General features: G+C 41.0%; 3 protein-coding genes across 4 annotated transcripts in view; 1 reads left to right on the top strand and 2 right to left on the bottom strand.

Moving 5' to 3' along the window:
• LOC133415766 (pecanex-like protein 1) overlaps positions 1 to 5,845 on the top strand; it is a 38,794-nt gene extending 32,949 nt beyond the window's left edge. For both annotated transcript variants that reach the window (XM_061702136.1, XM_061702137.1), the window contains exons 35-36: positions 2,116 to 2,522; positions 3,503 to 5,845. In XM_061702136.1, coding sequence (XP_061558120.1) covers positions 2,116 to 2,522; positions 3,503 to 3,655 — 560 coding nt within the window. In that variant the 3' untranslated portion in view covers positions 3,656 to 5,845. The remainder of the gene's footprint in view (positions 1 to 2,115; positions 2,523 to 3,502) is intronic.
• Positions 5,846 to 8,498: 2,653 nt separating this feature from the next.
• Positions 8,499 to 13,833, bottom strand: zgc:165604 (uncharacterized protein LOC792578 homolog). Its single transcript, XM_061702060.1, has 7 exons — positions 13,596 to 13,833; positions 11,622 to 11,776; positions 11,463 to 11,529; positions 11,252 to 11,383; positions 9,762 to 9,917; positions 8,859 to 8,981; positions 8,499 to 8,777 (listed from the first exon to the last, which is right to left on the bottom strand). The coding sequence occupies exons 1-7, from the start codon at positions 13,720 to 13,722 to the stop codon at positions 8,563 to 8,565; spliced, it is 975 nt and encodes a 324-aa protein (XP_061558044.1). The 5' UTR covers positions 13,723 to 13,833; the 3' UTR covers positions 8,499 to 8,562.
• A 980-nt stretch (positions 13,834 to 14,813) lies between these two features.
• On the bottom strand, positions 14,814 to 23,971 carry dlat (dihydrolipoamide S-acetyltransferase (E2 component of pyruvate dehydrogenase complex)). The gene is made up of 14 exons (XM_061702055.1): positions 23,558 to 23,971; positions 22,272 to 22,373; positions 22,073 to 22,197; positions 21,787 to 21,970; positions 20,914 to 21,040; positions 20,651 to 20,832; positions 19,928 to 20,090; positions 19,789 to 19,856; positions 18,774 to 18,878; positions 18,498 to 18,605; positions 18,291 to 18,409; positions 17,190 to 17,352; positions 16,974 to 17,110; positions 14,814 to 15,917 (listed from the first exon to the last, which is right to left on the bottom strand). The coding sequence occupies exons 1-14, from the start codon at positions 23,816 to 23,818 to the stop codon at positions 15,788 to 15,790; spliced, it is 1,974 nt and encodes a 657-aa protein (XP_061558039.1). The 5' UTR covers positions 23,819 to 23,971; the 3' UTR covers positions 14,814 to 15,787.
• Between the last annotated feature and the right edge of the window lie 220 nt (positions 23,972 to 24,191).

A 24,191-nucleotide genomic window follows, 5' to 3' on the forward strand; every position in this document is an offset into this window, starting at 1 on the left:
AAAGACAATAGTGTCTAACAGGGATGAGCAAACTTGTGCTCAAGAACCACATTAAGTTTTTTAAAAAAAAAAATTATGGATGGATGGGCATTTCATTCACAGATGAGGTAGAAAAAATATATTTTTGATATTTCCTTTTCATTTTTGTATTTATAATTAATTTAATTATAATTAATAAATCTAATAAATGTTTAATGCATGTGTAAAATTGTCATGATTGTCATTGAAAATGTGGAAAAAAAGGTGAAAACAATGAAAATTGTCAATGTAACAAAATAAATACTTTACAGTGAATAAATACATTTTAATGTAACAATATTCGGGGAAAATGGCTAAATTAATTCAACACATATTACAGTACTCATCATAGATCATTTTACACGTGAGACTATGTGAGTGCAAATGCACATGTCATGGAAACACTAAGTGCCAACCCGGGAACAGTGAGTCCCTGCAACTTATCATCACGGAATACAGTAATCCTACGCTTTATTTATTGTTCTTTCTTCGCGCTTCCGCTATATTGCATATTTTTATTACAGGTGTTACTGCATTTCTTTAATACTTTTTGTACAATATTTTTGTGTTGTCCATTGCTCTTGTTCTCGGTGTGTTTAGGCTTATCATGATAGCAAATCTTTTAGGAAAATATCTTTTCCCAAAAATTATCACGATAAACGATAGTATCGTTGATCTTTTTTATACCACTGATTTGATATTAGTGCATAATAATTCAAGTATATCCTTTTTAACAACAATTCACTTTGATACTAATTCTAAGAATAATCAACATTGATATTGTAATGTAGAACATTAAATAAAATATATTAGATTAAAAAAATATAGATAAAACAGACTCGGGCTCTGTTAAAAAAAATGGCACTTCTACGAATATTAAAATTTGGCACAGGTATAAACGGTCATTCATTCCTTAAAATATACTGCCAATTAAGTTTCCAGTTGGTGAAGAAAAAGTGCCAAGTAGCAACATTAATGACAATACAAGTAGATCAAAGAAACCTGCTTTAAGTCCAGATCTGTACTATTTAAAAGTCTGCAGCCTTTCTTTAAATGCTGCTTTATCAACATGTTCAATGGCTGCATCTCTTACAATAGTGAGTACACTATACTCTATATAATGTTAGCATATGTGCACCCTATACATGTTTGTATTTGTATTGTTGGGCAAAGGGTTCCATAATTGCAAGATGACGGGAAACGGGAGATGTTTTTTTTGTTCCCAGCGAAAGTAATTTGGGTAGGATGGCTGTTTAAAATGGGTTTTGTCACTTTGAGGCGACTTAATACAAATTCGACATACCAGCTCATTGGTGTTAGTAGGATGGCCGCGTTCATCTGGCTTGAATCCAAAATTTTCCCACATCATCGCAGTGACGTTAGAATTTGGAACAAATTTTATTAACTGTGCAGCTACCGGCTCGCCGTCAGAAAACTTAGCTTCGTGTAGGCGAGTGCCTGAATTTGAAACGCACACACGCATACAGACATGCTCATAGCCAATCAGACAGAGGGTCCCCGCTCTTAACTATCTCTGATTGGTTGAGAGATCACAATGATGAAACCCATTGTTTGTCTGCTTTCAAGCCTTTTTTTTTTTTTTTTTTTTTTTTTTTTTTTTTTTTTTTTTTCCCCCTCCCCTCAAATGACTGGGCACTTGTATGCACCCATTTTTAAAAAAAAAAAAATTTCCCCCGCACAGTACAGAAATTTGGGCGCATATGCGGCCAAATGAGTCAAACTCTGGAGTCTTGTCTCGTCCCCCAAAAATACACCGGATTTTCAGCACCACGCCAGAGTACTAAGCCAGGCGGTCGAAGACTCAGATTGATCATACTTTATGGAGTAGTAGTAGTGACTGCTACTTTTTGTGCGTTTGAGACACGAGACGCACATCAAACAAGATCCCTGCTCTTCATAATGTAAATGCTCTGTGGATATACTTTCCTATTCCTGGTCTCCAGTAGCGCCTTAACGATGTAGTTGGTCTTTGAACCTATGGTGCCAGGAAGTCGTATGGCATGGATGTTATTTTCACAATGGAAAAGCTCAGTAGTCGCAATGTGTAATTTTAGTGTTTTGTTGTTTGCCCATCAGGTACGGACAACCCAGTCGGTCCAACCCTGAACTGGCCTCACCACCCCCAGCCACTCCCACTGGCTCTGCTCAGCCAATCAGAGGGCAGGATGGAAGCGGGACTGCTCTCGTCCCTCCAGCGTACATCCTCCATCCAAGGCTTGCTGGGTCAGCAGCTGTCCAGCTCGCAGCTCTCCTTCAGCGGGTCAGTGGTGCCGCCCCCTCTGCCGGTGCCCGAGCACTTCTGCCCCTCCAGCTTCCTGGAGAACTCGAGCCACAGGGCGGGCCAGCGGGCTGGCCTCGCCCAGGGCAACGTGCTCCACTTCGAGAGCCATTTCGGGAAGTGGAGTTTTTCAGGCAGAAAGGGCTTTAACGGTTCGGCGGCGGCCGAGGGTGATGGAGGAATCGTCCACGCTATACGCACGCAGGTGAGGAACACCAACAGGAAGTGGCCTGGCAGAGCGGTGATGGGCATGACTAAAATCTTTCTAACCTTATGGAAAATTAACACTGCAATTAATCATCTTTGTGAGGTGTGAGAATCTTTCTGAATGTTCTGAAAATATATAGAGAAGCTTTTACGTATGCAGTACCCTTGTATTTACCTCATCAGAATCAGAATCATCTTTATTTGCCAAGTATGTCCAAAAAACACACAAGGAATTTGTCTCCGGTAATTGGAGCCGCCTCTTGTACGACTGCAGACAGATTGACAGAGAACACTTTTGAGACATAGACATTTGACTTCTTCCATAGCAAGAAATACATTTAGTACATTTACACTGTTATTGTCAATCAAATTGCTAATGACTGTTTAGCTTGGGCTTGTGTGCTCTACGACCAACATTATTCAGTAATTGCCTCATCAAACGCAACCAGTTGGGAACAAGATTGCTTCTCGTAATAATTCGCTGGTTTGACTTGAAGAGAAGTCTTTGAAGTGAAGAAGACATGCTGACCTGTCGCTCTTTGAAGCTGTGGTATCGACGCTCCCTCCCGATCGCTTTCTAACAAATATGCCTTGCAGAGAGGCTTTGCGTGCCTGTCGGCCATGTAGGCAAAATAATTGAGATGAAACTGCGCGCGTTTGGAAGGTCCGCAGGAGCCCAAGAGTTTCTCTGTACTCTATTTCTTCGCCTTGCACTCATGCCGAAAATGTCACAGTCTACTCTAGACACTTCAGTTGGAGAGCTCTGTCGCTGCATTTGTTTATTTTTTATTTTAATGTTGTATGGTACTGATATGTAGTGCACTCCATTTAGCTCTATTTCTTCAAGAAGCAATTTGTAGACAGTAATTCCACACAACCTCAGCCAAAATAGAATCACTGAATGAATTCTGATGCCCATCACTAGTGGTGACCACACTGTTTGATTATTTTTTTTTTGACTGCCTTCCTTTTTCACAGCCCCTGCCCCCTGGCCCTCCACAAGAGGCCAGTCCCACACAAGACCCGCTGGGAGCGACACGGGTGATGGATTCCCGCCCGCTGCCGGCAGGGGACGCCCCCGCACCACCTGACGAATCCACCGAGTTGCCTTTACTCGAGCACTTGCGCTGATGATTGACAAGCCCGACACCCCCCGCCCAAAAAAAGTCTTCAGGACTCATTCCATTAATTTTTATTCCACATAGATCCACAACACACGGAAATATCCACTCCCTCCTTTGCAGTCTGACAGCATGTTGCACGTCGACTCAGGATGTTACTCCCAAAGTCATCTTCATGAGGATCTTATCTCGGGTCAGAGGCATAGTGTGCGTTTGCGTGTGTGTTTACGTATGTGAATGTGAGAGTGAGTGTGCTAACAGGCCAGGAAGGCCAGTGCAATTATAAGGGATCTTTTTCTTTCCTTTGCTCAACGATTGTTTATTTTTATGAACTGGAACATGGAGGATCAGCTTTGACTGCGTGGATACCACAAGAAGCCTTGTTCGGTTTTTCTCTCGACTCAAAAGCCCTTCTCCCACCCGCGTTCAGTCCGGAGAAATACAACAAACTCTTAAACCAACTGAAAATTCACCCCCGGCCCACGCGTGGTGCTCGGACCGATTGTTTACAGCCTCGAGTCCAATCTGAGCAAATGTGTTGATCACAAACCTGGCAGCAAAGCTTTTTTTTTTTTTTTTTTTTTTAATTTTTTTTCTTCTATTTGGAGGATGTTTTTTTTTTTTTTTTTTTTTTCTTCTTCTTCTTTACTTGAAAATTGTGGTGAGGCACTCTGTTTTGGCGCCAAGCAAGTCAATCGGAGACACCCACCCGCATCACATCCAACAAGGAGGATGGGGGCGAGGGGGTCTGCTTCCTTGTCACGCCTACTCGACTACTGCTTCTGCATCTCTTCGCTACTACTAACTAGTAAAGTCACTACTACTACTGCTTGAATCCAGCGTTTTAGTTGGAACTAAAGGATTAAAAACGAAAACAAAGGATGAATATTTATTGGAGGAATGCGGTCTTACATAATGGGATTTGTTTGTATCGTGCTGATGTTGAATTGGCAATTTACTTTTTTGTTTTTTTTTGTCCACCCCTCCTCTTCAAACCAGTATTGCAATTGTGTCATCTCAACAGGGGCTCCTGTGTGTGGATGTAACTGGAAGTACACAGAGAAGTCGCTTTAAGTTGGTTTCCTTTCCTCTCCTGCACTCTTGGCCGCTTTGGTTTGACCACAGTGATCAGATAATGCAGTAGAACACAAATGACAGAATACAAAATATGACCAAAATAAAATGCTCTATAAAAATGGTACAGTATTCCTTGGTAGGAAAGTACATCGTTTGGTGGCCCGCTAAAATTCTCCTATTAGGGCAACGCGGTGAATGTGTGGTTAGCACATCCGCCATACAGTGCTAAGGTTGGGGGTTTGAATTCGGCCTCTGGCTTTCCTGTGTGGAGTTAGCATGTTCTTCCCATGCTTGCGTGGATTTTCTTCAGGTAGTCCGGCTCCCTCCCACATTCCAAAAACATGCATGTTAGGTTCGTTGAAGACTAAATTGTCCTTAGGTGGGTAATATGAGTGGGAATAATTGGGAAATGGTGTGTACCCTGCGATTGGCTAGCAACCAATCTGGGGTGTACTCTCGCTGCCTCTGGCCCAAAGTCAGCTGGGATAGGTTCCAGTTCACCCATGTACCTGGATAAGCGGTATTGAAGGATGGATGAACATTCTGCTAAAATCCCAAATAGCTGAAATATTGCAGGCACTAACGCTCCTGCTAAAATCACAAAAAGATGGAATGTTGAAAGCCCACATACTGCTGCTAAAATCCCAAGTAGCCCTCTCCACATCTTTTCTTTTTGTGAAATAACAGCTGCCAGTAAAACCTTTTCTTTTCTTTCTTTTTTACTTTGCTCTGAGAAAGCAAAGCACAAGACGGCGGTCAGAGCTGGGTGTCAGTTGAAATAAGAAGGGATTTCTCTCTGCAACTATGTACAGCATGTTTCATACATAAAAAAAATATATATAAATATAAACCTATTTTATTATGATTGGAAATTCTGGGTTATTTACCGTTAAGACACTAAAACTGTTTAAAATAAGCGAGGGGGCAAAGCTTCACATTTGAAATGTGCAATTTGGTTCTGTTGCTTTTGGATGTTTTTCACCCCATCCCACCATCTGCTTTTTTTTTTCCCCCCTGAAAGGCGAGTCTTATTTAAGTCAATGTTAAATGTTCTGTACAGTTTTTTTAGTGATTTTTTTCCCCCCCTTCTATTTAAATTAAAGGTTTCTGTCTTTGTTTGCAATTTGATTGCTATGGCTTTTTTTTTTTTTTTCTTCTCCTGAGTAAACCAACTTAGCCAGATCTGACATATAGCTGAAATGTTGGAGCCTCCCTCTAAAATCCCAAGTATCTAGCAAGCTGGGTGCCTTCATTCTCAATAAAATTCCTCTCAAATTAGAAGTGGCTGCAACATTAGCAGCTCCTATTCTCTCTCCTGTGCTTTTACTGTAAAATACCACACAGCAGGAACTTTGGCAGCCCACTAAAATCATTCTAAAATCCCAAGTAGCTGGCATGTTAATGGCCTGCGTTATCTCACATAAAGCTGTCTAAAATCACATTTATAACTGAAGTGTTGGGGGCCTTTATTATCCCTCCAATATGCTAAATAGCTTGCATGTAGGAGGTCTGCATTATGCTGCAATTATCTCTCTAAAATCCCAAGTAAGTATGTCCAGTATTTCCCCTCTAAAAAGCCAAATAACTGGAATTTTGGAGGCCCACATTCTCCCACTATAATCCCTTTAAACTGCCAAGTAGGTGGCATTCTGGTGGCCTGCATTTTCTTTTTAAAATCTCTCTATACTTTGAATGTTGTATTCGCCCTCTAAAAGGTAAAACTTTCCTGCTACTTGGCATGTACAATCATGCTTGAGTGTATTGTCTATTATATACATTTGTCTAAAAAAAATCCTCTCACTCTTATGGCTTTTAGCAAATAGAAATAATTTTGGTAATCCTAATTGACCTAAAATGGGAAAAGTTTAGTCTGATTTCATGTCAGACTGTCAAGGGGGGGGGAAAGCAGTCTCTTTTTATAGTCATGCTGAAAAATATTGGCACGGGGTGCCATTTTTTAGCACCACTGTGCAGTGCCATGAAAAGGTATCTACCCCCTTCTCAAATTTGCTTAGTTTCCCTTCTTTGTTTTAGACCATCAAACACATTTGAAATATCAGACAAAGATAACTGACAAACATAAAATGCAGTTTTTAAATGGTGATTTTAATTTGGGGGGAACTATTCAAAGCTACCTGGCCCTGTAAAAATGTAATGGCCCCCTAAACCTATTAACTGGTTGGGCCATCCTCAGGAGCAACAACTGAAATAAAGTGTTTTCTATAACTGGCAAATCTCTGGGGAGATATTTGTTGGCTCACTCTTCCTTGCAGAATTGTTTTAATTCAACAACAGGATTTTTTTTTTTTTTTTTTTTTTAGCATGAATGGCCTTTTTAGGGTCCTGCCACAGTATTGCAAACAGATCCAAGTACAGACTTTAATTGGGTCACTCCAAAACCTTCCTTTAATTTTTTAAGCCATTCAGAAGTTGACTTGCTGGTGTGTCTTTGATCGATGTCCTGCTGCAGAACCCAAGTGCGCTTTAACTTGAGGTCACAAACTGATGGCCGAACGTTCTCCTTTACGATTTGATTGTAAAATGGTAAATGGTTAATGCTTCCATCAATCACAGCAAGTTGTCCAGGTCCTTGAAAAGCAAAGCTGCCCCAGACCATCACACTATCACCACCATGTTTGACTGTTGGTATGATGTTCTTTTTCTGAAATGCTGTGTTACATTTACGCCAGATGTAACGAGATACACACCTTCCAAAAAGTTTGACTTTATACTCGTCAGTCCGTAAAATATTCTCCCCAAAGTCTTGGGAATCATTCACATGTTGTTTGTTTTTTGTGTGTGTAAAAGTAAGAGGAGCCTGTATGTTCCTTTTGGTCAGCAATGGTTTTCACCTTGGAACCATGCCACGTATGTTTTTTGGCATCTCTTCCTTATTGTTGAGTCATGAACACTGACCTTAACTGAGGCAAGGGAGGCCTGCAGGTTTTTTTCTTAGATGTTATCCTTGGTTCCTTTGTGACCTCCTGGATGAGTCGGGGTAATTTTCGTAAGCTGGCCATTCCTAGGAAGGTTCACCAATGTTCCATTTTCTTCTCCATTTGTGGATAATGGCTCTCACTGTAGTTCTCTGGAGTCCTAAAGCTTTAGAAATTGCTTTGTAACCCTTTCCAGATATCAATTACTTTATTTCTCATCTGTTCTTGAATTTATTTGGATTGTGGTATTTTGTTGCAGCTCTATTGGCTGACTTAATTTAGTTATAAAGGTTCTATTTAAGTGACTTGATTCATTCAACAGGTCGAGAGGTAATCAGGCTCAGCTGTGGTCGGTGAATTAACCAAACAATGTGGTTAGCCACAGTTAATTCATTATTTAACAAGGGGGCAATTACTTTTCACACAGGCCCAGGTAGTTTTTATTTTGTATTTATTTATTCCCGCCCCCAATAAGGCAGCGCAATTTCTGATTGGTCGAATTATAACTCCTTAATAACGATTATAAAATTTGGGCAATATGTTCAGCTAAAAGATCTTTTAAGTGAAAGCGAGGGAACAGTATGGTTTCATGACTGGCAGACATACTGTACCTGCAATGTTGAGGCCTGTTTTCTCCTAAAATTCCTAGAACATTGGGGGACTTGCTACAATCCCAAGTAGCTTGGACTTTGTGGCCATGTTCTCCCTCTAAAAAAAACTTCGACAGCCCACTAAAATCCCTCTAAAATTCTAAATGCAGTAGCTGGAACATTGTCAACCGGTAAACCTCTAATAGACATCTGATACTCTGTAGTTGAGGAAATAAATGCATGGGTCTGGTCTGTGTATGAAATAGCACAGTCATAGTTTGGAGCATTTATTTAAAACCTGTTAACAATGACTCTTACACAAAGGAGCGCTTCATCAGAGACGGAGTATAGCGGATCTCATTGTAGCCTTCCTCCTCCTCCTCCTCCTCCTCCTTAGAGACCCTACGTCGTCCGTCCTGGCCTGTCCGATGAAGCCATGTCATGAGCACCAGCAGGGTCAACAGCATCAGGCTCATGGATAGAGTCAGCAGCACTCCCTGCAGGATCCCTGAGGAACTCCCTGCAACTGCTAACATACAGTGTGATCAAAAGTGTCAGTGGGGCGTGAAAGGGAACCAAAGTTTATGGACGAGTCGAGAATGCTGGTTACCGCTGTAAATGGAGAGGTTGATGTAGCAGTTCTCCGTTCCCAGGAGATTGGAGGCGGAGCAACGATATAGGCCGGACGTCTGCGACGACACGTTGACGATTTGGACCGAACCCGACAGCTCGCCTGACAAATAATCACAATTGGATAAAGCGCCTCGGAATGGATACAACCTCAAAGACTGGTAGAAAAGTTTGAACCAAACACTAGTGATAATGGGCAGCACAGTGAACTTGTGGCAGAGCAGGTCTGCCTCACAGTTCTGAGGTTGGGGGTTCGAATCGCTAGTCTTCCTGTTTTCTTCGGCTTCCTCCCACATTCCAAAAACATGGATGTTAGGTTAACTCAAGACAAACATTTTCCACGAGTGTGAGTGTGGTAGTGTTTCCATGTGATTGCCACATAAAAGCCCACCTCTCACCCAAAGTCAGCTGGGATAGGCAATAGCTCACCTGTGACCCTAAAGCACAAGTGCTGTGTTTTTTAGCCAGTTAATCAATACTTTCAGTGTATCGCTGGAGTTCCACAAGGCTCTATTCTGAGTCTTCTACTTGTTCCTGATGGTCGATATTAGTGATCGTAGTGTATCATCCACTGAATGCTGAAGGAAATGTGCCACTGTCATATGTTTGGTTGAGCTTTTAAAGATGGACATATGTCAATTTGAGAGATAACCTCTGCCATTTATTGTCTTATGTAATTCAAATTAATAGGCCACTTCGAATTACAGTGGCTAACTCCCATTTTTTTTCTTTTTTTTGCCTTTCATTTCACTACCATGTCTTCTGAAATCAGATCAAATCAAATTGGCATTTAAAATGGCTTGGGTTCTTACCAACATACAGAAAGTGTTACTATCAGTGTTCCAGTGGTGTGCTCTGCAAGCATAATTGATAACATGCTGACCCTCCATGTTGATGGGCAGTGAAATTTCCTCTGGGTTGAGTTTATCCCAGTGGATCTCCGGAGTAGGAACACCCTCGACCACTGAGCAGGACAACGTGACGCTGCCTCCCGCGTCCATGTCGCCATCCCACTGGCATGTGGGCAGAGATGGTGCCACTGTGGGTGCAATCAGCAGATCAATGCATCACCATTGATTGTTGTTCACTTGCTTTACTCAAACATGTTTCTGTAATGGTTCATCAAAAACGAGGCTGGGCTTTACACGGTGGCCTGGAAGTGCAAAACAATATAACAAATTGTGAAGCACTTTTACATTTCAGACAACAAATTGACAAAAGCCGAAACGCTTTTACATTTCAGAAAACAAATGAACAAAAACCGAAACACTTTTACACTTCATGAAGCAAATTAACAAAAACCGAAATACCTTTACATTTCAGAAAACAATTTAACAAAAGCCAAAACACTTTTACATTTCCGAAAAAAAATTAACAAAAACCGAAACACAACATTTCAGGAAGCAAATTGGGTAGGCTACGCAGATGTAAGGAGATGTCCAACCCAAATAGCGATTCCGTCTTTTGTAATTGGTTTCGTCTTTTGTGTGTTTTCTGAAATGATAAAGGGTTTCGCTTTTTGATAATTTGTTTTCTGAACTGTAAAAGTGTTTCACAATTTGAACTATTGTTTTGCACTGCCAGGCCACTGTTTAACCTACAGTTTAACCTATTAATATTTAATATTAAAAAAAAACAAAAAAAAAAAACATTAATATTTAATGTTATTGTAAGACACTAACACAGTTTGAACATGAACACTGTGCTTAAAAAATTGGAAAACAAAAAATCTGCACTTAAAATAATGAAAAAATGGGTTGGACATTTTTCAAAGTTGATACAAATTGTACCTAAAAAAATTTTTTAAAATCAAAAGTTCTAAAATATTAAATGTAAATGTATTGGACTTAAAAGTCAAACATAATTGAGCTGCAACTGAAAAGTGAACTGTACTGTAATTAAAAAAAAAAAAAAAGTTTAAGCCAATGTAACTTTATGGGGAGTTTGACTTTAATAGTGATTAGAGTGAGTGTGCAACTCAATAAAAATAAAAAATAAAGTCTTTTTGGAGAGGTGAAGTAAAAAATTAACAACTGCGATAATTCCTACTAGAACCGCTAAACTTTATTTGGGGTTAATCGGTGGCAGTTATGTCCTGCATTTAACATTTGTATGTGATTGGTTGATGCTGAACACAGCCACATCCTCAGTTATTGGAGGGTTAGCAACAACAGTATCTCAGTTGATTATTTTTACTTCTCTTTAAAATATACGTATTATTATATAGTTTTTCAACTGAGTTGTAGCCTACAGGTCACACAGTTTTGAAATGTTTCATCTTGCTCTGAGTTTTATTGATTTTTTTCACAAAAACCTAGCAATTGAACCGGGGTGTGTAGATTTTTTCTATCCACTGTGTAAGAGTACATTTACCCAGAACAGTGAGAAGCAGTTCTCCTATGCCAGGATCTGCCGTCTCTGGAGGGTTGTTTACCATACAGCGATAAATGCCAGCGTCGGACAGACGAGTATCATTCACCATGATGTCTGCGCTCCATGGGATACCTGCCAATCAAATGTTACCTTTTCCCAATTGTTTTTTCAAAGATAAAAAAAAAAACTAACAATAAAATCATGGCTATACCTGTAAAGCCTACCCTGCCAATAAGAGATGGGTCTTCAATAATCTGGCCATGGTCATATACGATCACCTGGAATGTCAACGAAGGAATTTTTGCTCTCCAAATTATGAAGTAATCACATTTCTGACAGAAAAACTAAGAATAAGAAGGTGTGTGTGAACCTGAATGGGGGATTCCGGACTGGAGAGGGGGGCCAGAGTCCAGATAATGTTGAGTCTGGAAAGGGGGCTAGAGGTGAAGAAGGAGCAGGGCAGGATGACAAAATCTCCTCGGACTACCTCCGCCGTCGACTCCCTCATGGTCACCCTCAGAGCATCTGAGTGAATCAGTGAAGGCAAAAACAAAATAAAACAAACGGAGATGTAACATGGTGTGTGTTCGAGAGAAGAATATCATCAGCATACATTTGACACACGACAATAATTTATTTTGGCTATCAGGAACAAGAAGTAGAAGACTCAGAACAAACCCTTGTGGAACTCCGCACACTCAATTCCTTTGAAATAACGTTTACATTGATTAACTGGCTGAAAATGTATTCATCCCTTTTCGAGAACACTTGTTCTCATTCGGGTCGTGGGTGAGCTACAACCTGTTCCCAACTGACTTTGGGCGAGAGGTGGGCTCCACACTGGAATGATCACCAGCCAATCACAGTGCACATATAGACAAACAGCCATTCACACCTGTGGACAATTTTAGAGCCTTCAGTGATGGTAACGTGTGTTTTTGGAATGTAGGAGGAAGCCCCACACATGAAACCTGGAACCAGGATTCTAACCCCGACCCTCAGGAAAGTGAGGCAAATGTGATATAACCACAAGTGCCCTGTGCTGCCCCTGGCTAAAGATGAACAGTGTAATCCAGTTGGTCTCAATGCTGAGACCAAGAGTTTAAAGCTAAACAATATTAATGTGGTTTTCACATTTGATCTTTTTAGTTAGATGATTGCATGAAACGAAATAATAATTTATCTAATAAAGGCATATTTTTGTTGGGCTGTCACTGCAAGCATCTTGGCTGAGTATCATGTAAAATGTATAGTGTTCTTGCTTGGAAAAAAGAACAATTGTTCAGTTGAAAATGTTTACTATTACTTTGGGACCTTGGATCATTTTGTGTGTTTTGTGTTGTCTTGTCGATAACATCAATCAAAATCTAAATATTTTTTGTTGGGTTCTGTATTAATTTATCTTTTGAAAATGATAACAGTTTAAAATCTGATCGAGTGACTTTGGTTTAATATCAGCAGCCATCTTGAGTCCGAATCATTTAAAATCAATAGCATACTTGTTTTGCGTTACATACCCCAAAGAGCTGCAGAAAATAAGATGGAAAGTTTAGAACACTGAAAAGCCAAGCTTTCATCTACATTTATCTGAACAGAATATTCTTGTCTAAATAAAATGTAATGCAGCCAAGGGATCATATAAAAAAACATGTGCGTGTCATTGAGCCACTTTTCACGTCCTTATTTTCTTGTCATGATCCAACAATAATGAAGCAACCGACCAAAACTCCCTTTCTCTCGTTTACATTGTTGTGTATCTGTGCATGTGTGTGTAGGGTTGTTGCATATGAGTTGTTAATTCAATTTGACATCTCTGATGTGGCACCAAAAGCAGTTGCAGGCAGAGTTGAAAAAAACAACCCACTTACTCAAACATACACTCAGCATTTGTTTGTGCATATAGCATAGTCGCATACACTGTCAACCAATGCTCAGTTTGGATTTATGTACATCACGTGACAACTCCATAATAGTAGGAACAGCTCCTAATATGATGCAGTTCAAACTCCAACCACTGAAGTGAACATAGGCCTAAAACCTACTTCTTATTTATATATGTATTTATATTTGTTTTACTACTCAAAAAGGTTCAGATGGAAACTACAATTGAACTGTACTTAATAAATGCACTGTATGAGATTTTAAAAACGTTTCAAGTCATTACGCACAATTTGAACATTTAATTCACCGACTCTTTCGTGTCCCATGCACTACTTGCACTACACTTTGGGAATCAATACCCTAGTTAAATAAATACATCTCTGACAGTGTCAATGAAAAGTAAGCATGTATTGCCTTTGCAAAGTTGTGTTTATTTATTTTTACATGAGAGAAGCGTACTCACTTGTATGCAGGGCCGTGAAGCACACGCACAGGCTCCAGAGCGCACGTCGTCCAGGGGCAACCATGGCTGTGTGAGAAGCAAGCTCCGCTCTCTCCCCCCTCATGTGCCAAAAAAGAAAACTAGCCATGCATGATTAATGTATTGAGCAATGCAGCCTCATCTCACCTCTCATTGTCAGCTTGGTGCACAAAACAAAAGCAGCATTATTACTACACTCTCCTATTATCGAGGAACACTATTAGATTGTATTGCTCAACGCTGCATAAATAAGTGCAGATGATCTGTGACAGATGTTGCCTATTTGTCCTGTTATGTTACAATACTTCATAGGAATCTTGTTGCAAATTTTGTTGCAAATCATATGAGCACTTTGAAATTGTTAACCAAAAATTATTTCAACAGTATTATGAATCAGTGAGCCTGCGCCATTCAGTTATGCGTCCTTTGTAAATGTATACATAACAATTTAAGTTGTGGCAGTGCATGGAAGAAAGAAAAAAACAAGTTCCAACAACCCAACCTCTTTTGAAGTGAAGCTTTTGAATGACATTTTGTAATATTCAATGTCTTAAAACATTTCTACAGGAGGTATTTATTTTCACAGTGTGAACATGGCACACCTTTTTATATTAGTGTGCTCCTGAAACTTGGTAACTTGGTTTAGCCTTCACAAGTGCATCAATGTCATTTACATGTTGTCAGTGAACCCTCCAATGGACAAAATTACCAACAAAAGTTACTTTTATTGAAAAATAGCAGTGAATGTGTTCTCCATCCCCACAGGCCGGATTGGACTCTCTGACGGGCCGGTCCTGGCCCGCGGGCCACCTGTTTAACACCTCTGCGTTAAATATTTCACGGAACACAGTAAAGACAGTCATCAGCAAGTGGAGAGAATCAAGATCTTCAAAATTTATGAAAAGACGAGAAGAAAAATTGTCAGGTAGGCTGCCAGGAGGCCAACAGAGCAACATTGAAGCTGCAGAAATTGCTGGCAAGTACTGCCTGTTTAGGACGTGACAACTATCTCCCGTCTTCTTACTGTATTGGTATGATCTTTAACCAAAGGTTCTTCCTCTGAGCTCAAACATCTTCTATTTGACTACAATAACAGAGAGGATATGATACATATTGATCTAACTTGTTAATTTGGACATATTGAATTACACATAAAATCAATGCTCAACTTTTTACCAGCAGATATTCACTATTCTTAAGGAGAGCATAACTTTTAATTGACCTAAATCCATATTGTACAAATTTAATCATGGTAACCTGCGCTATTAAAACAAAAACTAATGTTTGTGACTCTTGGTTGCCAAGCTCCTGTTTCAAAATGTTTTCAAGTACAACATTAAAGCGCTGTATCCCAATATGCCTCGTGGTCTGCATTTAAACGAGTCTCTGGTCAGACGTTTGATTACTCTCCGTTTATTTAAAACAAACAAACATCCGGCGGCATCTTTGTGCGTTTCAGCTGCGTAAAGGACAGAACATTTTACAATGAGGCTAGAAAATTAACATGGAGCAGAGAGAGACAGAGAGGAATTGGCAAACTAAATTTTTCAGGGGAGAAATACATTTACGACCAGTTCAGGGCGTACCCCGCCTCTCGCCCAAAGATAGCCGGGATAGGCTCCAGCACACCCGCAACCCTAGTGAGGATAAGTGGTACAGAAAAGGGATGGATGGATGGAAAATACATTTGTCGGGGGCTGTACAGATGTTATGATGTACAGTATATACACTACTGTACATACTGTAGCACAGAACACTGTTTTTCTGTGACTATTGTGGCTACTTCTCTCAATTCTTTAGCCCACAAAACATAGCAGAGACACACTTCCTGTTTGCCTTCGTCACACTCACACCAGACACACAAATCATTGGGGGGATAAATTTTATAACTGATTGGCCATAATTGTGTAACATTTCCTTTTGCACGACATGATACCGGCCAAACTCCATGTATGCTAAGATGAATTATGACTAGTTATTTCTCTTATGGCATGGAACTTTAATAAATAGTGAGATAAAGAGAGAGACTCTAGACAAAAGGGGAGTGAGTTCTGCCCCTCCCTCTTTCAGGGTAACTGGGAGTGACCTGGTGGCAAGCCAGCCAACGACAGGAGGATTCAGAGTGTTTTGCCGACCTAATCGGATCACGGCAGCCGCGATTCGCCACAGTCCGCTCACAAGAGCATGGTGACGGGTTTCTCCAGGAACTTGCGGAACTCGGCCAGCCACTGGGCGCCCACTGCGCCGTCCACCACCCGGTGGTCGCAGCTCAGCGTCACCGACATCATGTTGGCCACGTCGAAACTGAAGAACAAAAGTTACGCCTTTACTACACAATATGGCCTGAAAATCAAATCTTTAGTATTTTCCACAAATATCCATTTTTGATTGAGTCCCCCCCCCCCCCCCCCCACTCCGTTTATAGAAAAAGCAAATGGCAGTGACATCATTCAACTCCAATTTTTGCTTTTTACCCCCACCTGTTTCCTTTCTCCTTTTTCCTTTTCAGATAAAGTGAAAATAAGTGCTTCCTCTTCAAACATGACTTGACTTAGGAGTGTCGTTCAATCCGTGACAAAAGACGGTAACTCAATTTACTTGTATATCAAATACGTTTTCTCCAATGAAATTCATTGATCCATTCGAGTAATTTGTTCCAGTCCACAAAAAAACATTAAAAGTGTTTTATGTTTTTAATCAAGAAAAATGCGCTGTATTGTGTATAAAAAAAAAAAAGAAAGAAAAAAAAGCAACCTAAAAGAGAATGTTAAAAAAAATAAACTGGTTTGATGAAGTGTATTTACTGTACATTGGGACAAGCCAAATGCCACAACAAATGTAGTGTTGTATGTGGCCTTCAAGGGACGTGGCCTAACAAGTGAGGGGGGCTGAAGCCGGGTACCCATCTTGGTCAGTTAGTCTTCGTGTGAGCATCTGGGCGTGAGTTGTGGTCTATAGCAGCTCCTTGCAAGTGTTCTCATTTTGTTTTTGTGTGTTTGACCATTTGTCCCATTTAATAAATTGCTGAAAATGCATTGGGGTCTTGAAAGCACATACCCCGGGTCAAAACTGTCGAACATTTCGTAAAATCACTGATTTTACAATGCATACCTTGGCACCATAATTACTCCCCTGTAATGGATTCCTAGACCCAAAAAGGTTCAAGAACCCCTGCCCTGTTACACACGTATAATTCTTATGTGTACAGTGGACCCCCGCTATTCCCAGGTGATAGGAACTGTGCCCGACCGCAAATAACGAAAATCTTCAAATAATAGATGCCCATTATAACTGCATTGAAAAAACTTTTTTTTTTTCTTCCTTTTTTTTTTTTTAGCTCATATTGAACTTGAGACATACCCTCTCTCGTTGTCAGCGGGCATGAGGCGTTTTTCAGAGCCTCCCACGGCGAGGATGCACGACTGCGGAGGGTTGATGATGGCCGAGAAGTTCTTGATACCAAACATCCCCAAATTAGAAATGGTGAACGTGCCCCCCTGGTGGGAAATAATTAAAAAATGTATTCAAGTAGAATGTTAGACTCTACTGCCGTGACTTCCACTGGCAGGATTGTACCTGGAACTCATGCGGCTGCAGTTTGCCGTCCCGTGCTTTGGCGGCGAGTGCCGACACGTCGCTGCTGATGGCGGCGAGTCCTTTGGTGTGCGTGTTGAACACGATGGGCGTGATGAGACCGTTGGCCGTGCTCACCGCCACACTCACGTCCACCACGTGGTTCCTGGAAGAAAGCAGGCGTGCCCGCACTCAAGTCAGTTGGGAAGTACATCACAGAGAGGACTCACAATGTGCTTTACATGGTTAAAATACACAGGAACAAATAGGGTTGGAAAATTCTAAACTTTTTATGGAAATTAATGGGAATGAACAGAAACAACAACAACAAAACAACAACTGGAATTCATGAAACTCAAGCCTGGCTTTTTATAGGGAACTGAGCATGCAGGCAAAGAGCTAACCTCATTTCCCAATTAATTCCCATGGCACATTTCTAATATGGAATATTTCCACAACTCCCCCGCTTAACTTCCCATGGAAATTCACCACCCCTTTGCAACCCTTACCTCAAACATTTATACAGCTAATACAAGAGAAAATAATTAATAATCAAATCACCCATCAAGTCTTACCGAAATGCCTGCCGAAACAAATGTGTTTTAACTGTTTTAAAAAAAAAAAAATAAAAAAAAAAAAAAAAAAAAAAGAAAGTCTGCAGGAGGGGGCAATCCGTGATTTACGTTATCAAGAGTTGTATCACATTTGTTGAATTAATTTAGCAGGGGATTTTTTTTTTTATTTCTTGATTAAAATGTGTTTTTTCATTATGCATTGGTTTATCTCAGGACATAATTTGTTAATTGATTTATTGTAAATACTACAATACAAATATTAAAAATAACAGCTTTAGATAGACATTCAACATTTTTATTTAATGCATTCAATAATAAGTTGATTGTTTACCAGAATTTAAAATGGCCACATCAGATCAGTGTGGCATTTGTTGTTCTTAGGCAGGATCTGACTACATTGTGCTCTCACGCATGAAACTTTACCTTCTTTTCACAACTAAAATAAAAAAAGAATTGTAGTCTGTTGTTACTGGTGTGAGCACTGTTTCATGTGAGCAGTGCTAGAGCCTTTCTTGTGGTTTTTACTCACTGGCGGATTATGGTGTCCATCCAGGATGAGTTGCACTCAGGCACCTTCAGGCAGGCCAGCGCGCTGGCTTTGATGATAAAGTCATTCACACTCAGCTTGATACTTCTGGCTTTCACCTCCTGGACAGCAGAGGTGACTTTGTTTGAGAATGACCTTTTCTTTCATTCTGGTCTAGCGCTAAAGAAACAAACTAGCACAAAAAGGAACCTCATTGAGTTCTTTCCTAAGCTCCAGCACTTGGTCCATGTTGACATCTACAGAGAGATAATAGTGAGGGATGGTTTGCTTTGACTGCATCAACCTCTGAGCGATGACCTGTAAAGGAGACAAAAAAAACCCCAAGGAAATCAGGTTTTGTTTTGTATGCGTTGAAGTGCACGTGCTAGCATGGAGGAGGAGAGAGAACAAAAGCTGAAAAGAACCCCAAGGCCCGGTCTAAAGTGGAGCGGTGGCCACAATAAATCAGGTGTGTTTGTTTCTCACCTTGCGGATATTGCTGATAGGGATGTCTGTGAAAGTCCCGGCTGGAGCGGCAGGAACGGCAGCAGGTGTCGGAGCAGCTGGAGCTGCAGTCGGAGCTGGAGCAGCCTGCCAAAAGGAAACTCTTCAAATGACACCAAAATTCATGAGGCATCATTTCACTAATGCGTTGGATACATTTTGCCAACCACAGCGTGGGCTACAGTAAACACAGAGACTAATCGTATTGGCTTTGGATCCACATAGGTGAATGTACTGGGGCCAAAGAGGGAGTTATGAAACACAGTGGTTATATTTGCATGAATTTTATGCATGCATGCTAAAGTGACAGCAGTTCTGGTCACACAATACAGGTCCTTTGAATCTTAATCTCAATCCCACAAGATAATTGTACAAAACAAAATATTTTAATCTTTATGGAAAACAAAATATTTTAATCTTTATGGCAGCCTGTTTCGGATGCAAAAGTTGAGCCAAAATGAATTGTGTCCTTTGTTGGGTTTTTCATCATACCTCTTCTTCATTCTATTCTCAGAAAAGATTAGTCTAAAAATACTTTTACCACGCTCATCCTCCATCCTATTGTACAGACTATTGTACTTGAATGGAAGTTAGGGGGTTGGAGTTATCCCTTGTATGCACTAAGCAAAGCTATGTAAAAATATTCCATTGTTACAAAAACTAACATGTAGTGAGAACATCTCTTCTTTTTTTTCTTTTTAACCTGTCCTGTTCAGCTGCGTGGCCATGCAGAATGGTGAATCTGTTTGCCTTTTTGTGTTGGAACAGTTTTGCTGTGCAACAGAGGAGTTTGAAGAAGAGAACATCTACATAAAGGGGATGTTTTCCACACAGCACATGATCACATGATCCTGTTTTGTTCCCTTTGTAATTGTTTTAAAGTACTTTGTGTGGCATTATGATCTATGTAAATAAAATGCGGTTGATTGATTACTGCGAAAAAGTGAAGAAAACCATGCAATCCCAGTCTGCAGAGGTCAGCTGAAGTGTAACTTACTGGGGCAGCCTTTGCAGGAACAAAACTGTCAATGTCTTTCCTGGTAATGCGTCCATCAGGACCAGAACCTGAGAAAGAAGGGTATATGTCATCATCACATTTCAGTGACGGTCTGTCTCCGTATTGATTGACGGCTCACCGGTGATCTCCGCCAGGTCAAAGCCTTTCTCTGCAGCAAGTTTCTTTGCCAGCGGGCTTGCGAACACACGCCCCTTCCTGGGCGCTGCGGCTGCGGGGGTAACGGAGGGTGCGGCGGCGGGCTGGGGGACCGGAGGTAGTGCTGCAACGACGGGTGCTGCTGCCTGGGTGAAGAAAGCGTTGGGTTACATCAGCAGAACTATTAGAGCATAGTTCTATAGTCAAAGTGTGACTTTCGAGTGCCCCAACTTACAAGTTTTTTTAGATAATTTGCTTTTGTGTTGTGAGCAAAAATTTTATTACGAGTCAATTTCAGCCACTCCACTGCTAGATGGCAGCAGCGAACTTCAGAACATTCGGTTGCCGTCAGTTGTGAATGTGAAAGTTCAGGTATTATTATTATTGTTATTATGATTAGGCATTAGGTTCTTTGTGACGGTATTTTGACAAGTTATTTTTTTTTTAACCACGGCTTGTAAGAAATTTTATGGTCGTACTGTATGTTTTTATGGAGTACAATACCACATAGTTCAATTTTTCTATTAAAAAAACCCTTACAAATTTTGGGGGGTGTTTTTTCGGAGACTGGAACAGATTAATGGCATTTCCATTCCTTTCAATGTGGAAAGCTAAACTGAGATGCAAGTGATTTGACCAAGCATGGCCACGGAATAAATGAACTCAGAAGTCAAGATACCACTGTATTTGTGTGTGCATGTCTTACTGGTGCTGGCGCAGGAGGTGGTGTTGAAATCTCTGCAACGCCGGTTTCCTCATAGTCCTTGAAGGCAGCAATGTCGCTCTCCTTCTCTACGATGATGCACAGCGGCGTTCCTAACGGGACGTCGCGTGTGCCCTCTGACACCATTATTTTGGCCAGATAGCCCTCCTCCTGCACCTCAAAGCCTCGAATGAAACGCGAAGGCGAGACGATGAGTACAAGTTGGATGGAAACAACAATTTCAGGATGGGTGTGTTCAAGTTTACCGATGGTCGCCTTGTCCGTCTCGATCTCGGCCAGCAGATCTCCCTCGCTGAGCTTCTCGCCGACCTTCTTCTCCCAGCGCTGCACCGTGCCCATCGTCATGGTGGGCGAGAGGGCGGGAAGTGTGATCTGCCACACACACAGGTTCAAGGATTCAAACATTTTTTTCAATACTAATCTCGGTATTTACTTATCTATACTGAACTTCCACCCCACTGTTTTGTACTATAACAGTGGTGCTAATTTAAATAACAAACAAAAACACACAGACACACATATACCAAGTTTCAAGCATCAGCACAGTCACGCACAGTCATTCACATCCACCACAGGTGCGACGCCCCTATCATGCCAAAGCCTTAAAGTGAGCAGACCTGCGCTGACTTTTGTTCAATTCACAGATTATCTTATCGAACAGTGTTAGCTTCTGATAAGCAGCACACCATTGATTGGTCAGTTACGTTGTTGCTGTGGCTGGCTGTGTTAGGTGATGTATCCACATCCGGTGTATTTTGAAGAAAGCATGTCACGGACATGCTATCAAAATACCTGAGGAGTGTTTTAGATGTCTCCTCTCATATTTCCTTAAAATGATGGTTATATTTACAATTAGTGTCTAAATAATGTACTTATGTGCTCCTAAAAATTGAGGTAGTCTCCATAAAATGTCTGTCAAAGCCATAATTTTTTTTTAAATCCTCTTAAATGAAAGCCAGTAGTCTCCACTTCTATCACATCTGGGTTTCAAATCCATGGTGGTGATGTATAAAGACAACATTTTCCATAAAAACTATTGTCACTGTCCAAATACTTTCGGACCCAACCTGTATCCTGCTGCTCGGCGACTGCACTCCTTGTCACTTGGAGAGGCCCACCTTTAAGTGTGTCGGGTAGGAGCTGCCTGGGGCTGCAGGTGGTGCACTTGCAGAGGCAGCTGGAGGAGAAGAAGAAGATGAAGAAGGAGGAGGAGGAGGAGGAGGAGCAGCAGCAGCAGCTGATGATGTGGCAGAAGTAAACGAGTCCAATGTAACGTCCTTAAAGGCTGGGATGAGTTCTGGACTGTAAGGTGGACAATATAAATTAGTGTAATGTTCACCTGATTTTGTCTTTGCAAGTGCAATTGAATTATCAATGGCAGTCATGAGTATTGCAGTTGTTTACCTGTCAACAGTAATGCAAATTACTGCTCCAATGTTTACATCTCTGGTCCCTTCCGGAACAAGGATTTTGGCTAAATAGCACTCTTCCAGCATCTCAAATCCCACTGTGGCCTTGTCTGTCTCCACCTATAAAAACACAGCAATATTATTTTCTTTCTACACACTCCTACACACACATACACAACACACATTCTCCAAACCTCTGCTATGAGGTCTCCCTCGTTTATTTTGTCTCCTTCCTTCTTTTCCCAGCGAGCGATGGTTCCTGTCTGCATGGTGGGCGATAGTGCAGGCAGCTCCACCTGTTTAACATTGAAAGTAGCACATCACTGAAAATCATTGAAAATGTTGACATGATCAATAACACATATTTCACAATATACTGGGTGACTGAAAGCAGCTTTCAAGGTGATTTATTAATTCAGAGTGGCTATTTATAAGTGGAGGCAGTTAAGGTTATCCAGTGGCTCAGGAATGGAAGGTTTGTGAAGAGGTTTCATTGCAAAAAGGCACAATATTAGTAACAACTACATAATCTACTGTAGTAAAGTACATTGATTATGAAACATTCTGCCTTTAGAAAGATGATCATGCTTCTTTTTGTACATGTACCTAATGTTGCATAGGCCAAACATGGCACATATTCAAAGATAGACAACGCAGAAGTGTCACAAATGTATAAAGTGACCCACTGGACAAAGAAGCAGTTAGAAGGTAATGTAATGTAACAGAATGTCCCTAAAGTCTGGACAGTTATGGGTAATGTGAAGTCATGGCATTAAATTCATGTGAATCGTGCAAAGTGTGTTGAATAAACAGTTACAAGAAACCACTGACCACACCTTGGGTGTAACACGGCAAAGGAGCTGTAATGCTCATATTTGAAGATAATATTCTGGGTCAAGTCAATGACTTTCAAAGTTCTCACAAAACTGGGTGCAACAAGCTCACCGATTGCCAACTACTTTGCCAATCTCGTGAAAAATTATCAGGTGTGCCACAGGACTATGTCCCAAAAATATTTGTATTGACCTTAAATAATAATCTTTTCTCCTCTGTCTATGCTATGTATAGTGGTGACAGGCAGAACAATTAAATGCTATTCCACCATCACCACATATTATCATTGTATTAGCGTATATACGTTTTATGACATTTTTGCTTGCAAGTGTGTTTTGAGATATTATTATTATTAAAATATGTGCCCTGGTTCAATAAAGTTTGGGAATCACTGTTAGCCAGCATGTCATAGTAGCTATTTCCAGCTACTACAGAGTATTTAAAACAGTTTAAAGACATAGGTTCATAGAAGCCGTTATCAAATCTCTGCAATGACACAATACATACTGATTTGCAGGCTAAATTTGAAGTTTAAGAGGTATAATGTTATAAAGTGTGTGGTAAATTGCATCTCATGTCTCTGTGCTAACGGAGGTCATGCTAAGTGAAGTGGGTGCTATAGCAACCGGAAGGCCGGTAACGATACCTTTTGGTGAGGCGGGAGGCTGTAGTACCGCTCGTTCCGACAGCTACCAGCCAGCTGGGGACACCGCAGCAGAGCTTCCCTGTGACTGACGCCCACGCTAGAGCATACAGCCCGGCACCCGGCTACGAGGTGTAGCCGCCTCGCAGAGCCGGTTCCGGGCACGCAACGGGAGCCGATGGCACAGGCGGCAGGCCCGGCCGGGAGGGCACGGGGGCGTGGGAGCCCGGCTGACGGCCTGAGCCGCAGTATTAGACGAAGCATGTCGAAGCAGTTGATAACTACACGGAGCTATGGATAATATAATTGTCTTACACCTGCATCAGGAAAAGACTCTAATAATCGTTCTGGTGCCACTCCTCACTTTCTAATGACCTCCTCCTGTCCAAAACAGACCGCTTTCCGGCTCTCTACACGCACTGCCGTCTCTCTGCAAAAAGTGTCGTAAAACCCATAGCTAAACCGTTTAAACGCAAATTGAACGCAATCGAAATCGGTAAAATACATGTAAATAGGTTATTCTACACCAAGACTCTATGATTATTATTATTATTAATCAGTAGTAGTAGCAGTAAAACGCCAATATTTTCCGTCCTACTTCTTCCACGTTTTCCACAAATTAAATCCATTCACAAAA

Source organism: Phycodurus eques, chromosome 17 (assembly GCF_024500275.1).
Source record: "Phycodurus eques isolate BA_2022a chromosome 17, UOR_Pequ_1.1, whole genome shotgun sequence".
NCBI classification, from domain to species: Eukaryota; Metazoa; Chordata; class Actinopteri; order Syngnathiformes; family Syngnathidae; genus Phycodurus; species Phycodurus eques.

Excerpts from the sequence above, each read along its gene's own strand:
- zgc:165604 (XM_061702060.1), bottom strand. The coding sequence starts at position 13,722 with ATGGCTAGTTTTCTTTTTTGGCACATGAGGGGGGAGAGAGCGGAGCTT. Across the intron at positions 9,918-11,251 it reads ACTGCTTCTCACTGTTCTGG|TGGCACCATCTCTGCCCACA; the intron begins GTAAATGTACTC and ends TTGCACCCACAG. Across the intron at positions 8,778-8,858 it reads CAACCTCTCCATTTACAGCG|CAGTTGCAGGGAGTTCCTCA; the intron begins GTAACCAGCATT and ends ACTGTATGTTAG.
- dlat (XM_061702055.1), bottom strand. The coding sequence starts at position 23,818 with ATGCTTCGTCTAATACTGCGGCTCAGGCCGTCAGCCGGGCTCCCACGC. Across the intron at positions 19,857-19,927 it reads TGACCTGGCGGAGATCACCG|GTTCTGGTCCTGATGGACGC; the intron begins GTGAGCCGTCAA and ends CTTCTTTCTCAG. Across the intron at positions 18,879-19,788 it reads TTCCTGCAAAGGCTGCCCCA|GCTGCTCCAGCTCCGACTGC; the intron begins GTAAGTTACACT and ends TCCTTTTGGCAG.